Source organism: Dendrobates tinctorius, unplaced genomic scaffold (genome assembly GCF_039654945.1).
Source record: "Dendrobates tinctorius isolate UK_male_01 unplaced genomic scaffold, ASM3965494v1 ptg000158l, whole genome shotgun sequence".
NCBI lineage: Eukaryota > Metazoa > Chordata > Amphibia > Anura > Dendrobatidae > Dendrobates > Dendrobates tinctorius.
This window is the reverse complement of record NW_027361825.1, coordinates 42,153,748-42,169,085: the sequence shown is the minus strand read 5'-3', so window position 1 is coordinate 42,169,085 and position 15,338 is coordinate 42,153,748. Positions and strand designations below refer to the sequence as shown.

The 15,338-nt window shown below is 46.5% G+C and overlaps 1 protein-coding gene across 3 annotated transcripts in view; it reads left to right on the top strand.

The window, feature by feature from the left end:
- The window catches only part of CLASRP (CLK4 associating serine/arginine rich protein), a 105,059-nt gene that overhangs the window by 49,366 nt on the left and 40,355 nt on the right, over positions 1–15,338 (top strand). For all 3 annotated transcript variants that reach the window (XR_012220752.1, XR_012220753.1, XM_073549374.1), the window contains exons 5-7: positions 8,312–8,391; positions 8,713–8,797; positions 14,285–14,421. Coding sequence is in view for 1 of the 3 variants with exons in the window: in XM_073549374.1 (XP_073405475.1) it covers positions 8,312–8,391; positions 8,713–8,797; positions 14,285–14,421 (302 nt within the window). In the remaining 2 variants the exon portion in view is untranslated. The remainder of the gene's footprint in view (positions 1–8,311; positions 8,392–8,712; positions 8,798–14,284; positions 14,422–15,338) is intronic.

Sequence of the window (15,338 nt, the reverse complement as noted above, 5' to 3'; positions counted from 1 at the left end):
GTTTCCTAGCCTATATTTTAGCTACTATCTTTTAGTAGCTTCCCTCCTTATCCGTGCCCCCCCCCCCCCCCGCATCCTACAGCCTATCGCGCTTCTCTGCCGTCCAGCACCACCCATCGCTAAGGTCCTGCGGCTCCCTGGGACCTCGTGTGAGACTCACCTCGGATCTCAGCTTGGGGGACACATCGGTTGTGTGCTGTGCATTACATTAACGAGCTGGACACGGTAGGCTCTTATATTCCTGAGCCCTAATTAGCCCCCCTCGGCAGTACCCCCTTACGCCCTGCAGTATTCTCTCACATAGTTGCTGCTATAATTCTGCAGTCTGTACATATGCTCAACCCTGCAAGGGCTACTTATCCTAGGTCCTCCGTTACTCACTACGCCTGCGCGCCCTGTAAAAAGAAGTGGGCGTCAGGTCAGTCGTCTCCCTTCTGCCTGTCCTGCAGACCTTCCACTATGTCTGCCCCACTGGACCACCCCGAGTCCCGGGATGAGAGCAATCCCCCTCCTCCAGAGTGGGCCGTTGCAATGTCTCAGTCAGTCTCTGACCTGACTAAAGTGTCTCAGTCCCTGGTCCAGGTCTTAGAACGATTACCTCAGCTATCTACAGCCACCTGTGCACCGACCGCCTCTCACGGTGAGTCGTCTGCACCTGACCGAGACCTCCAGAGGGACAAACCGGGTAGGATTTCTAGGAAGCGGGTTCTGTCTGGCTCTTCTTCCAGCTCGCAAGGTCTTCCCGCTCCACCCAGGCGTCTTTCCTCTTCTCCTTCCCCAGAAGACGACTTGAGGTCAGACAATGATTCCCAATCGGGATCTGACTCAGACAACATGTCTAAAACACAGGACATGATAGTCTCATATCGGCTATTTTTCATACGCTCAAAATAAAGGATGACAAGGCGCCCCTCCAGGACTGCTCTGTCCCCTTCAAACGAGCGAAACCTGCCTCCCAAACCTTTCCTAATCACAAAGAGTTCGAGACGACTTTAACCAAACACTGGGAACACCCGGAAAAACATTTCTCGGGCCGCAGGTATTTAGACGTCCTATATCCCTTTGATGCGGACCTTCTCACAAAATGGACAAAAGCTCCCGAAGCGGATCCACCAGTTTCCCGTCTTTCCTCTAAGACGGTTCTGTCTCTTCCGGATGGGGCATCTCTTAAAGATCCAACAGACAGGCAGAATCACTGGCTAAATCGATCTTTGAGGCATCCGGCGTCTTTCTGCCCTCTTTTCGCCTCCTCCTGGGTGGCGAAAGAAATTTCAGCTTGGGCACAAATGCTTCGCAAAGGCATCTTAGCGGCAACGCCTCAAGACGAGTTGGCAGATTTAGCAGACCAGATTAATCATGCGGGTAAATACCTCTTGGCCGCCTCCTAGGATGCAGCGGGGTGCGCAGCAAGAGCTAACAGCAACAAAGTAGCCATACGCCGTATCCTTTGGTTAAAGGCATGGAGTGCGGACACTACCTCTAAAAAGTCGCTCACCAACCTAGCATTTCACGGTTCTAGGCTCTTTTGAGCCAAACTGGATCGGATAATTTCTGATGCCACTGGAGGTAAAAGTACTTCCCTTCCCCAGTCTCGGCCTAAACGCTTCTTCAACAGAAAAGCTTCTTGGCCGTTTAGGTCCTTTCGCCCCTTCTCTGCCGCGGAAGGATCATCTCAGCAGGACAGGCCATCTACCTCCAGGGAGCGGAGAAAACCATCTTATAAACCCGCTCCCCGCTGAAAATCAAGAGCCCAACCCTCCAGTTCGTCAGGATCCCGCTCCGGTAGATTTTCCTCCAAGTGACAGATCACCCCCACCTGGAAGTTCTTCCAGGGTGGGAGGCAGACTTTCTTCTTTCATAGACGCGTGGCTGTCTGTTGTCGACGACGCTTGGGTCAGGGAAATCATCAAATCCGGATACAAAATCGAATTTTCTTCCCCCCCCCCCCCCCCCCCCAAAGAGACGTTTTTTCCTGTCTCGACCTCCAAGTCAGCAGTCCCAGACTCCAGGGTTCCTTCGGGCCGTCTCCTCCCTTCTTTCCGCCGGAGTTATCGTTCCCATTCCTTCAAACGAACGGTTTTCATGGTTTTACTCAAATCTTTTCGTAGTTCTGAAAGAAGACTGTTACCTTCTCCCAATCTTGGACCTCAAGTTGCTCAATCGCCACGTGAGGATCCTCCACTTCAAGGTAGAGTCCCTACGCTCGGTGATAGCCTCGATGGAACCCGGAGAGTTCCTTTGCTCTGTGGACATACAGGATGCCTATCTTCACATCCCTGTTTGTGTGCAACATCAGAGATATCTGCGCTTTGCGATTCAGGAAAATCACTATCAGTTAACGGCTCTCCCCTTTGGCCTAGCCTCTGCCCCCCCGTGTCTTTACGAAGGTGATGGCAACAGTCATGGCATTTCTTCGCTCCAGGGGGATTCTCATTATCCCTTATCTGGACGATCTGTTGATCAAGGGCTCGTCCCACCAAGACTGTCTTCAAAGTCTTCAGATAACTCTGGACACTCTCATCCGCCTCGGTTGGATAGTCAACAAAGAAAAGTCCATCCTGCACCCTACTCAGCGTCTGACCTTTTTGGGCATGGAATTCGACACGAGTCTAGCCCGGGTGTTTCTTCTGAGGGACAAATTCTCAGCCCTTTGCAAGGGTATCCGATCCCTAAAACGGTCGAGGCCCATTCCCCTTCAGTCCTGCATGTGGGTCCTGGGGAAGATGATAGCTTCCATGGAGGCAGTGCCATTCGCACAATTTCACACTCGTCCGCTCCAGCTGTCCCTCCTTTCAGCCTGGGACAAGACCTCGGTTTCTCTGGACCGTCCCATACTCCTTCCTCTCAGAGTAAGGCAATCTCTGACCTGGTGGACACTACCGGCGTCAGTTCTACAGGGAAGGTCCTTTCTTCCGCCTCAGTGGCAAGTCATCACCACCGATGCCAGCCTTCTAGGATGGGGGGCGGTTTTCCGTCGGAAAAGGGCCCAAGGGCGCTGGAACGCCCAGGAGACTCTTCTGCCCATCAAACTTCTGGAAATAAGAGCGATCTTCCTTGCCCTCCTCTGCTGGCAGCCTCTCCTTGTAGGCAAACTAGTCCGCATTCAATCGGACAACACCACGGCCGTGGCTTACATAAACCACCAGGGCGGTACTCACAGCAGGCAATGACAGAAGTGTCAAAGATTCTGCGTTGGGCAGAGCGTTATGTTCCGGCGATCTCTGCCATTCACATTCCAGGAGTAGAAAATTGGGCAGCCGACTTCCTAAGTCGCCAGGGCCTAGTGTCAGCAGAATGGTCCCTTCACCCCGCAGTCTTCAATCATATATGCCAGCGTTGGGGCACCCCGGATGTCGATCTCATGGCATCTCGGATGAATCACAAAGTTCCTCGCTTTGTAGCCAGGTCCAGGGACCCTCTAGCTGTCGGTTGCGACGCCCTGGTAATTACGTGGTCCCAGTTCCAATGTCCTTACCTGTTTCCTCCTCTTGCCCTGATCCCAAGGGTGGTCAAGAAAATAAAATCAGAAGGCATCCCAGTAATTCTGGTGGCTCCAGACTGGCCAGGACGTCCTTGGCACGTTCCCCGTACCTAATCCTCCATCAGGATAAGGTCGTTCTCAGGCCAGTTCCCTTCTTCCTTCCAAAAGTGGTATCCCCGTTCCACATTAATGAGGATATCGTCCTTCCCTCTTTTTGCCCTGAGCCTGCTCACCCTCTGGAAATGTCGCTCCACAATCTGGATGTAGTCAGAGCCTTGCGTGTCTATCTTGCCAGGACCGCTTCTCTTCGTCAATCCGATTCCCTGCTTGTCATCTCTGAAGGTCGCCGGAAAGGGCTTCTGGCATCCAAATCCACAATCTCTCGCTGGATTCGTTCTACCATTCTGGAAGCTTACCGCCTTCAGGAAAAACGGACCCCTCCGGGAGTGAGAGCCGACTCCACTCGGGCTGTAGGGGCTTCTTGGGCTGTTCGACACCAGGCTTCGGCTTTACAACTTTGCAGGGCCGTGACCTGGTCATCTTTGCACACGTTTGCGAGGTTTTACAGGGTTCATACCCAGACCTCGTCTCTCGTCTGATGCAGCTTTTGGTAGGAAGGTTCTGCAGGCGGCGGTAGCACATCGGCCGACCTAAGTCCTTCCTTCTCGTTCCTTTATTGCTGTTCCCACCCTCGGGACTGCTTTGGAACATCCCATGGTAATCTGTGTCTCCCAATGAAGCGATTAAGGAAAGAGGGATTTTTGGGGTTCTTACCATAAAATCTCTTTCTTGGAGACTTCATTGGGGGACACAGCACCCTCCCTGTTTAAGTTGTACCGTGTTGGGTCTTCGAGTCCCTTGTTGGGTTGGTACATACGTTAAGAGTTTTTCGGTTGCTTCGCCTACTGCTTTCTCACCAACTGATGTACTTTGTGACTGTCGGTGGGTGTATACTGCCGGGGAGGAGCTAATTTTCCTTTTGTTGCATAGTGTCAGCCTCCTAGCAGCAGCAGCATACACCCATGGTAATCTGTGTCCCCCAATGAAGGCTCCAAGAAAGAGATTTTACGGTAAGAACCCAAAAAATCCCCTTTTCTCCACCCGAAACCAAACCCACCGACACGTTTTTTTCCTGTCTTTTTTCCAAGCCATACATGCGCTCCGAAATGACGGGGGTCATTATTCCGGTCCCGCAGGACGAAAGGTTCAAAGGTTTTTACTCAAACCTGTTTGTGGTACCGAAGAAGGACGGAACGGTGCGGCCCATACTAGACCTGAAGTTGTTAAACACCTTTGTCAAAGTGCGACGGTTCCGAATGGAGTCTCTCCGCTCTGTCATCGCCTCGATGGAGAAAGGGGAGTCCCTAGCATCCATAGACATCCAGGATGCTTACCTTCACATGCCAATTTTTTTCCTTCCCACCAAAAGTTCCTACGCTTCGCAGTTCGCTGGGACCACTTCCAGTTCGTTGCCTTGTCCTTCGGCCTCGTCACTGTCCCCAGAGTTTTCACCCAGGTCATGGCGACTGTCATGGCCATTCTTCACGCTCGGGGAGTGGTGGTACTTCTGTATCTAGACAATCTGCTGATCAAAGGACCGTCTTTTCGGGCCTGCGAGGAGTGCGTGACTATCACTGTAGATACACTTTCTCGCCTGGGCTGGAAGATAAACTTCGAAAAGTCCTCTCCAGTACCAGCTCAGCAAATTTCTTTCTTGGTAATGATCCTGGACACTTTCCGCGGGTTGGTAATTCTCCCTCCAGAAAAGGTCTTGGCCTTACATCAGGGAGCACGGATTCTTTCTCACTCTCTCTCACTCCATACGTTTCAGCATGGGGATTCTAGGCAAGATGGTGGCAGCGATAGAGGCCGTTCCATTCGCACAGCTACACCTCCGCCCTTTGCAACATGCGCTTGTCAGCCTGGGACAGGAACCCGTTTTCTCTCGACCGTCTCTTCTGTCTGTCTCAGCGGGTCAAGCAGACCCTCAGATGGTGGATGCTGAAGTCTTCCTTGAACCAAGGGAAATCCTTTTTTCCTGTACGTTGGTTAGTGGTGACCACCAACGCCAGTCTTCTTGGCTGGGGTGCAGTTTTCCACCACCACACGGCACAGGGTCGTTGGTCCATTCAAGAGTAACATCTCGCCACCAACATCTTAGAGATACTGGCAATCAAATTAGCCCGTCTGCGATTTCATCATCTCCTGGCAGGACGCCCCATCAGGATCCAATCCAACAATGCCACGGGTGTGGCGTGCATCAAACGTCGGGGGCACCTGCAGCAGGACGGCCATGCACGAAGTGGGCCACATCCTCCGATAGACCAAGAGGAACCATTTGGTCATCTCTGCGGTCCACATCCCGGGCATAGAGAATTAGGTGGCAGACTTTCTCAGTCGCCAGGGCTTCACCTCGGGAGAGTGGTCTCTTCAATTAGAGGTCTTTCAGCAGATTTGTCATCGCTGGGGGTCTCTGGATATGGATCTGAGGGCCTCAAGGCTAAACAACAAGGTTCCCCAGTTCATACCTCGGTCTCACAACCCAGTCGCCATCAAAGCGGATGCCCTGGTTCTTCCGTGGCATCAGTTTCGGCTTCTGTATGCATTTCCTCCTCTCCCCTTAGTTCCGAGGGTCAGCAAAAAGATCAGAGCAGAGGGGGTACCAGTGATTCTGGTTGTGCCGGACTGGCTGCGTCGGGCATGGTATGTGGAAGTAGTGCAACTAGTCGCCGACGTTCCCTGGCGACTGCCAGATCGCACAGATCTACTTTCTCAGGGCCCGATTTACCACCAGAATTCCAGGGCCCTGTGTTTAACGGCGTGGCCGTTGAATCCTGGGTTCTAGCTCTAGCAGGATTCTCTCATCAAGTGATCTCCACCATGATTAGTGCTAGGAAGCCCACATCTATGAGCATTTATCATCGCACCTGAAGAACTTTCTTCTCATGGTGCAAAGACCGTGGACGATCTCCTCTTGTGTTCTCCATTCCTTCCATCTTGGAATTCCTGCAAACTGGATTAGAGTCAGGTCTTGCGCTTAGCTCACTCAAGGGACAAATTTCAGCCTTCAGTTCTGTTCCAACGCAGGATTACCACCAGATTACAGGTGAAAACTTTCATTCAGGGTGTTTCCCATGTGGCACCTCCCTATAAGATTCCATTGGAACCATAGGACCTTAATTTTGTTCTCAGAGTTCTACAGGAGGCTCCTATCGAACCACTGCAGGACGTATCGCTAACCTTTCTTTCTTGGAAGGTGGTTTTCCTGGTCGCGATCATGTCAATTAGGTGGGTCTTGGAGTTGGTGGCCCTATCCTGCCGACCTCTGTTCCTGATTTTCCATCAGGACAAGGTAGTCCTGGGGACGTCCCCATCTTTTCTGCCGAAAAGTTGTTTCCTCTTTTCATCTCAACGAGGATATTGTTTTGCCTTCTGTCTGGCGTCTTTCTGCAGGTCAAATACTCTGTTCGTGCTGCCAGAGGGGCGTAGAAAGGGCCTAGCCGCTTCAAAGGCCACATTAGCCAGGTGGATTCGCTCAGCTATTCAGGAGTCCTACACTGTCAGGGGCACACCTGTCCCAGCAGGGATTAAGGCGCCAACCGAGCACCAGGTGTCAGCAGAACATGTCTGCAAAGCTACAACTTGGTCCAGCTTGCATACTTTTACGAACCACTACAACATACATTCTGAGACCTCTGCAGATGCAGCACTTGGCAAGCGAATTCTGCAATCGGCAGTACCACATCCGTAATTTGGTGGCACATGGGTTATTAGCAGTTGTGTTGCTCCCCGCCCATGGACTACTTTAGGACGTCCCATGGTCCTGTGTCCCCCAATGAGGCGTAGGAGAAATAGGGATTTTTGTGTGCTCACCGTAAAATCCTTTTCTCCGATCCAATCATTGCGGGACACAGCACCCACCCTGTTAGCCTAATTGCTTGCTTTTCGTTCTTAGTTTTGACATAGTTTATTCTTGTTAATTGTTGGAAACTCCTACCACTTTGTTATTGAACTGGTTCAATTTGATCCAGCAGGAGGGTGTATACTGCAGAGGAGGAGTTAATCTTTCTATGTTCACTTAGTGTTCTCCTAGTGGCAGCAGCAAAACACCCATGGTCCTGTGTCCCCCAATGATTGGCTCGGAGTAAAGGATTTTACGGTGAGTACACAAAAATCCCTATTTTTAATGACTGCTACATCAGATTTCTGTTAAAAATGAATTTTTTTTTTTTTTTTTTATTGGGGTCCAAGAAAACATACATCCATACTTCTGTATGTAAAAATGTGCTGACAGTTCCCCTTTTAAATTCTTTTGTGACTGATAATCATATTTTATGAAAAATTAGTGGCCCAGAGGTGGTGCCCAAATATCTTGCATAATTGCATCAAGTCCTTGAATTTGCTATAAATGGTAATAAGTTGGAATATCCATGATGCTTTTTAATTAAGATGCTGTTTCTTACAACATCTAAGTTTCTTTCATTTTAAAGGGGTTGTCCTCTACTGTATAACCTTTAATAATGACCACAGAATGCTGCATAAATGCAAAGAAATCTATACTGACCCCAGAGACCAGCCGGGCCCATCTGCTCCCTACCGGTCTCCTCACAAAAACTGTGTCACACAAGTACTGCAGCCAACCATTTATATGTCTGGTGTCCTTTGGGGGTCGCAGGGCAGAGAATGGTGATTTTATTCATTTTTTTTCTTTTTATTGAATACAGCTGAGCAAAGAGGGGGGTAAATAATTTTGGGGCTTTGTCTTTATGGACCTTCATTTTCATAAGTATTTTTGAAGGCTTATAGTGACTTTATTTCTGCCTTTACCAGAACACCTGAGCAGGAAGCTGATGACCGAAAGTGTAATTACGAACGCTACCGTGGGTTGGTACAGAATGACTTCGCTGGAAGTATGTAGTAATAATTTAATAATGCAAAGTATATGATCTTGTGAGCTAAATCTATTTTTGAAACCCTCATTGTCTTGAATTTACAGATGTTGCAATTCACAAATGAGCTGCTGCACTTTTCTGTGCTATTTTAATATGTTTATCATCTGCTTTTAGCTTTTTTTTTGGGAGATATTTCTTGATTAAAAAAAAAAAAATAGTTATTGCTAAATGCACAAATGAAAACGCATACAGGAAAAATAAGAAACAACTGTCTATTTGTTCATGAATGCACATGTGTATGTTTTATTGTTGTATTTCACTCCTTTTTTTTTTTTTTAGTTTCTGAAGAGCAGTGTCTGTACCAGATTTATATTGATGAACTGTATGGTGGCCTACAAAGACCGGGGGATGATGAGAAGAAGAGGTAAGCATCATAATGATTCCCATTTACAAGTGCTTCTCACTAAATTAGAATATTCTCAAAAAGTTAATTTATTTCAGTTCTTCAATACAAAAAGTGAAACTCATATTAGTCATTACAAACAGAGTGATCTATTTCATGTGTTTATTTCTGTTGATGATTATGACTTACAGCCAATGAAAACCCAAAAGTCATTATCTTAGTTAGAATACCTTATAACACCAGCGTGAAAAGCCTGTAAAGGCTTCCTAAGCATTTAAAAAGGTCCCTTAGTCTGTTTCAGTAGCTCCACAATTATGGGGAAGACTGCTGACTTGACAGATGTCCAGAAGGCAGTCATTGACACACTCCACAAGGAGGGTAAGCCACAAAAGATCATTGCTAAAGAAGCTGGCTGTTCACAGAGTGCTGTTTCCAAGCATATTAATGGAAAGTTCAGCGGAAGGAAAAAGTGTGGTAGAAAAAGGTGCACAAGCAATTAGGATAACCGCAGCTTTGAAAGAATTGTTAAGGAAAAGCCGTTCAAAAATTTGGGGGAGATTCACAAGGAGTGGCCTGCTGCTGGAGTCAGTGTTTCAAGAGACACCGCACACAGATGTATCCAGGACGTTTGCTACAAGTGTCACATTCCTTGTGTCAAGCCACTCATGACCAATAGACAACACCAGAAGAGTCTTACCTGGGCCAAGGAGAAAAAGAACTGGACTGTTGTTCAGTGGCCCAAGGTGGTGTTCTCAGATGAAAGTACATTTTGCATTTCATGTGGAAATCAAGGTCCCAGAGACTGGAGGAAGAGTGGAGAGGCCACAATCCAAGCTGCTTGAGGTCCAGTGTGAAGTTTCCACAATCAGTGATGGTTTGGGGAGCCATGTCATCTGCTTGTGTAGATTCACATAGTTTTATCAAGACCAAAGTCAGCGCAGCCATCTACCAGGCACTTATAGAGCACTTCATTCTTCCCTCTGCTGACAAGCTTTTTGGAGATGGATATTTCATTCTCCAGCAGGACTTGTCACCTGTCCACACTGCCAAAAGTACCAATACCTGGTTTACAAACAACAGTATCGCTGTGCTTGATTGGCCAGCAAACTCACCTGACCTTCAATCCATAGAGAATCTATGGGGTATTGTCAAGAGGAAGATAAGAAACACCAGACCCAACAATGCAGAAGAGCTGAAGGCGGCTATCAAAGCAACCTGGGCTTCCATAGCACATCAGCAGTGGTGACTGATTTACATTTGTTTCTCACTAAATTAGAATATCATCACCGCTTCAACCCTGCTCAAAGAATGAAGATTAAATTAACCTCTGATCTTTCTTTTAACCCTTTGTTATACCATCAGCGCCCCCCCTTCCTTCCCTTAATATACTATTGTGGGGTGTCGATGGGTTACTATGGCAGGCAGGGGTCCGCTAAAGGCACTCATCGCTGCCATTTTAGTCCTAGAAAGCCTAGCCAGAGATTTGGGCATCGGAGAACGTTAATTACACTTCCTTTGAACAATATAGTACAAGTGATCAAATGACTACACGTCCATGTCCCTTGGAGGAATAAAAAAGAAGGAAAGAAAAAAAACCCTATGGCATTTTTAACCCCTTTCTGTCATGTGATGTACTATCCCATCCATGTGCCCTGGGACTTAATTTCCAGGGATGGGATAGTACGTCACAGGGATCAGCGGTGCCCACGTGGTGAGCGCCGCTGATCGCGGCCGGGTGTCAGCTGATTATCACAGCTGACACCCGGCACAATGTGTCAGGGGCGGTCACGGACCGCCCCTGACAAGTTAACCCCTTGCACACCGCAATCAAACACGATCGCGGTGTATCGGCTGTTAAAGGGAAGCATCGGCAGGGAGGGGGCTCCCTCCGTGCTTCCCTGAGCCCCCCACAGCAGCGCAATGTGCAGCGCTGCTGCGGGGGGGCTCCAACCCTGCAGGTCCCCGAATCCAAGATGGCGACGGGGACCTTCGGGGGCCTGCAGGGAGCTGGCTTCCTCATGCCTGCAAAGCGCAGGCAAGGAGGAAGCCTTGTGCAGTGCCTGTGACAGATCGCTGATCTGTCACAGTGATCTGTGATGTGACAGATCAGCGATCTGTCACAGGACAGTGATGTCCCACCTGGGACAATGTAATAAAGTTAAAAAAAAAATAGCTAAATTTTAAAAAAAAAATTCCCTAATAAATTCATTTTTTGGAAATGAAAAAAGAAAAAACAAAGTACACACATTTGGTATCGCCGCGTCCGTAACGACCCGCCCTATAAAACTGTCCCATTAGTTAACCCCTTTAGCGAACCCCTTAAAAAATAAAAAACAAAGCAAAAAATAATTTATCATAACGCGCGATCAAAAAGACGCATATAAACATGCATGGTACCGCTGAAAACGTCATCTTGTCCCGCAAAAAACTAGCCGCCATACAGCGTCATCAGTGAAAAAATAAAGTTATAGCTCGCAGAATAAAGCGATGCAAAAATAATTTTTTATATAAAATTGTTTTCATTGCATAAAAGCGGCAAAACATAAAAAAACAACCTAAATGAGGTATCGCTGTAACCGTACTGACCCGAAGAATAAAACCGCTTTATCAATTTTACCGCACGCGGAACGGTGTAAACGCACCCCCCGAAAAGAAGTTCATGAAACGCTGGTTTTTGTTCATTCTGCGTCCCAAAAATCGGAATAAAAAGCGATCAAAAGATGTCACGTGCCCGAACATGATACCAATAAAAGTGTCAACTCGTCCCGCAAAAAATAAGACCTCACATGACTCAGTGGGTCAAAATATGGAAAAATTATAGCTCTCAATATGTGGTGATGCAAAAACTATTTTTACAATAAAAAGCATCTTTCAGCGTATGACAGCTGCCAAAAATAAAAACCGCCATAAATAGTAAATCCAACCCCCCCCCCCTGTTATCACCCCCTTAGTTAGGGAAAAATAATAAAATAAAAAAGAGTATTTATTTCCATTTTCCCGTTAGGGTTAGGGCTGAGATTAGGGTTAGGGGTGTGTTGGGGTTAGGGTTGGAGTTAGAATTGGGGGTTTCCACTGGGCACATCAGGTGCTCTCCAAACGCAACATGGCGTCTGATCTCAATTCCAGCCAATTCTGCGTTGAAAAAGTCAAATGGTGCTCCTTCCCTTCCAAGCTCTGCTATGCGCGCAAACAGTGTTTTACCCCCACATATAGGGTATCAGCGTACTCAGGACAAATTGCAAAACAACTTTTGGGGTCCAGTTTCTCCTGTTACCCTTAAAAAATTGGGGGCAAAAATATCATTTTTGTGGAAAAAAATGATTTTTATTTTCACGCCCGGGCGTTATAAACTTCTGTGACGCACTGGGGGTTCAAAGTGCTCACCACACATTTAGATAAGTTCCTTAGGGGGTCTAGTTTCCAAAATGGGGCCACTTGTGGGGGGTTTCCACTGTTTAGGTACATCAGGAGCTCTCCAAAAGCAACATGACACCCGCAGACCATTCCATCAAAGTCTTCATTCCAAAACGTCACTACTTCCCTTCCGAGCCCCGACTTGTGGCCATACAGTAGTTTTCTCCCACTTATGGGGTATCAGCGTACTCAGGACAAATTGGACAACAACTTTTGGGGTCCAATTTCTCCTGGTACCCTTGGGAAAATAAAAAAATTGGTGACTAAGAGATCATGTTTGTGGAAATAATACAATTTTTTTTATTTTCACACCCGGGCGTTATAAACTTATGTGAAGCACTGGGGGGATAAAGTGCTCACCACACATCTAGATAAGTTCCTTGGGGGGGTCTAGTTTCCAACATGGTGTAATTTGTGGGGCGGTTTCACTGTTTTGGTACATCAGGGGCTTTCCAAACGCGACATGGTGTCCGATCTCAATTCCAGCCAAAAACGTCAAATGGAGCTGCTTCCCTTCCGAGCTCTGCCATGCGCCCAAATAGTGGTTTACCCCCACATGTGGGGTATCAGCGCACTCAGGACAAATTGCACAATAACTTTTGGGGTCCTGTTACCCTTGGAAAAATAAGAATTGAGGGTGAAAAGATCATTTTTGTGGAAAAAATATGATTTTTTAATTGTATGGCTTTATGTTATAAACTTCTGTGAAGCACTGGGGGGTTCAAAATTCTCACCACACATCTAGATAAGTTCCTTGGGGGGGTCTAGTTTCCAAAGTGGTGTCATTTGTGGGGGTTTCCACTGTTTAGGTACATCAGGGGCTCTCCAAACGTGACATGGCGTCCGATCTGAATTCTAGCCAATTTTGCATTGAAAAAGTCAAACGGCGCTCCTTCCCTTCTGAGCTCTGCCATGCGCCGAAACAGTGGTCCCCCCCCCCCCCCCCACATATCAGGTATCAGCATACTCAGGACAAACTGCACAATAACTTTTGCCGTCCAACTTCTCCTGTTACCCTTGGTAAAATAAAAAAAATTGAACCTGAAGTATTTTTTTGTTTGTTTTTTTTTTTAAATATTCAAAAAATTATTGTGAAGCACCTGAAGGGTTAATAAACTTCTTGAATGTGGTTTTGAGCACCTTAAGGGGTGCAGTTTTTAGAATGGTGTCACTTTTGGGTATTTTCTATCATATAGACCCCTCAAAGTGGCTTCATATGTGATGTGGTCCTTAAAAATAAAATGGTGTTGCAAAAATGAGAAATTGCTGGTCAACTTTTAACCCTTATAACTTCCTAAGGAAAAAAAAAAAAATTGGGTTCCAAAATTGTGCTGACGTAAAGTAAACATGTGGGAAATGTTACTTATTAAGTTTGTGTGCCGTATCTCTGTGATTTAAGGGCTTAAAAATTCAAAGTTGGAAAATTGTGAAATTTTCAAAATTTTCGCCAAATCTCCGTTTTTTTCACAAACGCAAGATATATGAATGAAATTTTACCACTAGCATGAAGTACAGTATGTCACGAGAAAACAATGTCAGAATCACTAGCATCCATGGAAGCGTTCCAGAGTTATTACCTCATAAAGGGACAGTGGTCAAAATTGTAAAAATTGGCCCGGTCATGAACGTGCAAACCACCCTTGAGGGTTAAGGGGTTAAAGAGAACGTAAAATTAATGTCACAGAAAAAGAAAAACACATTTGTTATAAGTGTCTGAAAACTTAATGTTCACTTTTTTCATCTGGTCATAATATAATAATGTAGGTTGATATATGGAATTAAAAACATTGTATGTGAAAAATAGCTCTTTTATAAAGTACAGTTTATCCCACCGAGTGCCTCATACAATTACATATTAAAAAAAAACCCCCTGAAATTCAAAGGCAAAATAAAAAAAAAAAATATTTCTTAAAAAATGACCTGGCCCTTAACTGATTAATTCTAACTTTCTGTACTACCATCAGCTTGCACTTGGTTGAAATTAAAAAGTTATTGCTCGTCCTACTTGGGTCCAGCGCTGCTTTGGTCGTTGTGTTTTGGCTGCAGTGGTGACACTGAACTCTGTGGCTTTTTTTTTTTCTTTTTCCTTTGTAGGTTGGCAGAAAAGAAGGCCTCCATTGGGTACACATACGATGACAGCACCGTGGCGGATTTAGGAAGCTCTGACAAAGAGGATGAAGATTCTGATGATGAGAGCAAATCTGATGAAGATGAGGTCATACCAGACATAGGTATTTTTACTTGCTATTTCTGTAATATTGGCTCTTCTCTGCATCACGATGATCTTGGGGTCTGACTTGGTGTGCAGAATTTGGCTAGAGCTTATATATTTTTGCCTTTGCTTTACTTTGTTTCCTCACTTAGTAAAATAAAATAAAATGTCCAGGGTTGAAGCATACACACTTTTATTATCCTGTATACTGTTACGCTATAGTTCAGTTCTTGTAGATCCAGTAGCAGAGAATGTCCTATTAATTAGAAATGAATCTGGACACAATACTCTCCAAACCTAGAATTTCCACATCAGCTGTACCACCGAGGGTGCAGGAGCAGCGCACCACGCCAGTCGGTAGTGATAGTGTCAGTTCACTGCAGTTTTTATCTACAAATGGCCCTATGTGTTCTCTGCTGTGGCTGGATATGTGCGGTGACGGCAAGTTTGTAAGCGCTGCTCTGAAGAGGGCCGAATCACTGGAGTACACTCCCAATCCCAGTGATCTTCAGTTCCAGTACATGCCAACTCAGTCTTTTTGCTGTGTTTTCGGAACAGAAACTGAGTGGAAACGCCAAATCCTCCTGAATGACTTAGAGTCTCTGCTCAAATTCGCTCCAAAAACTCAGCAAAAAGACCCAGTGTGCACATACCCTTTTCTTTCTCACTTCATTGGGGGACACAGGTTACCATGGGTGTATGCTGATGTCGCTAGGAGGCGGACACTATGCAAATAAGAAAAATTAACTCCTCCTCAGCCGTATACACCTACCAACAGGCACAGAACAACTCCGTTTTTGCTTAGTGTCTGTAGGAGGCGAACCCGTATCTAACACCAGATCCGCAGTGTTTATTCCTTCACAGGTCTCTGTGTGAATTTATTAATCCTTGTCCCTTTGTTTCTCGTTCGCCTTATTGGGGGACACAGAGACCATG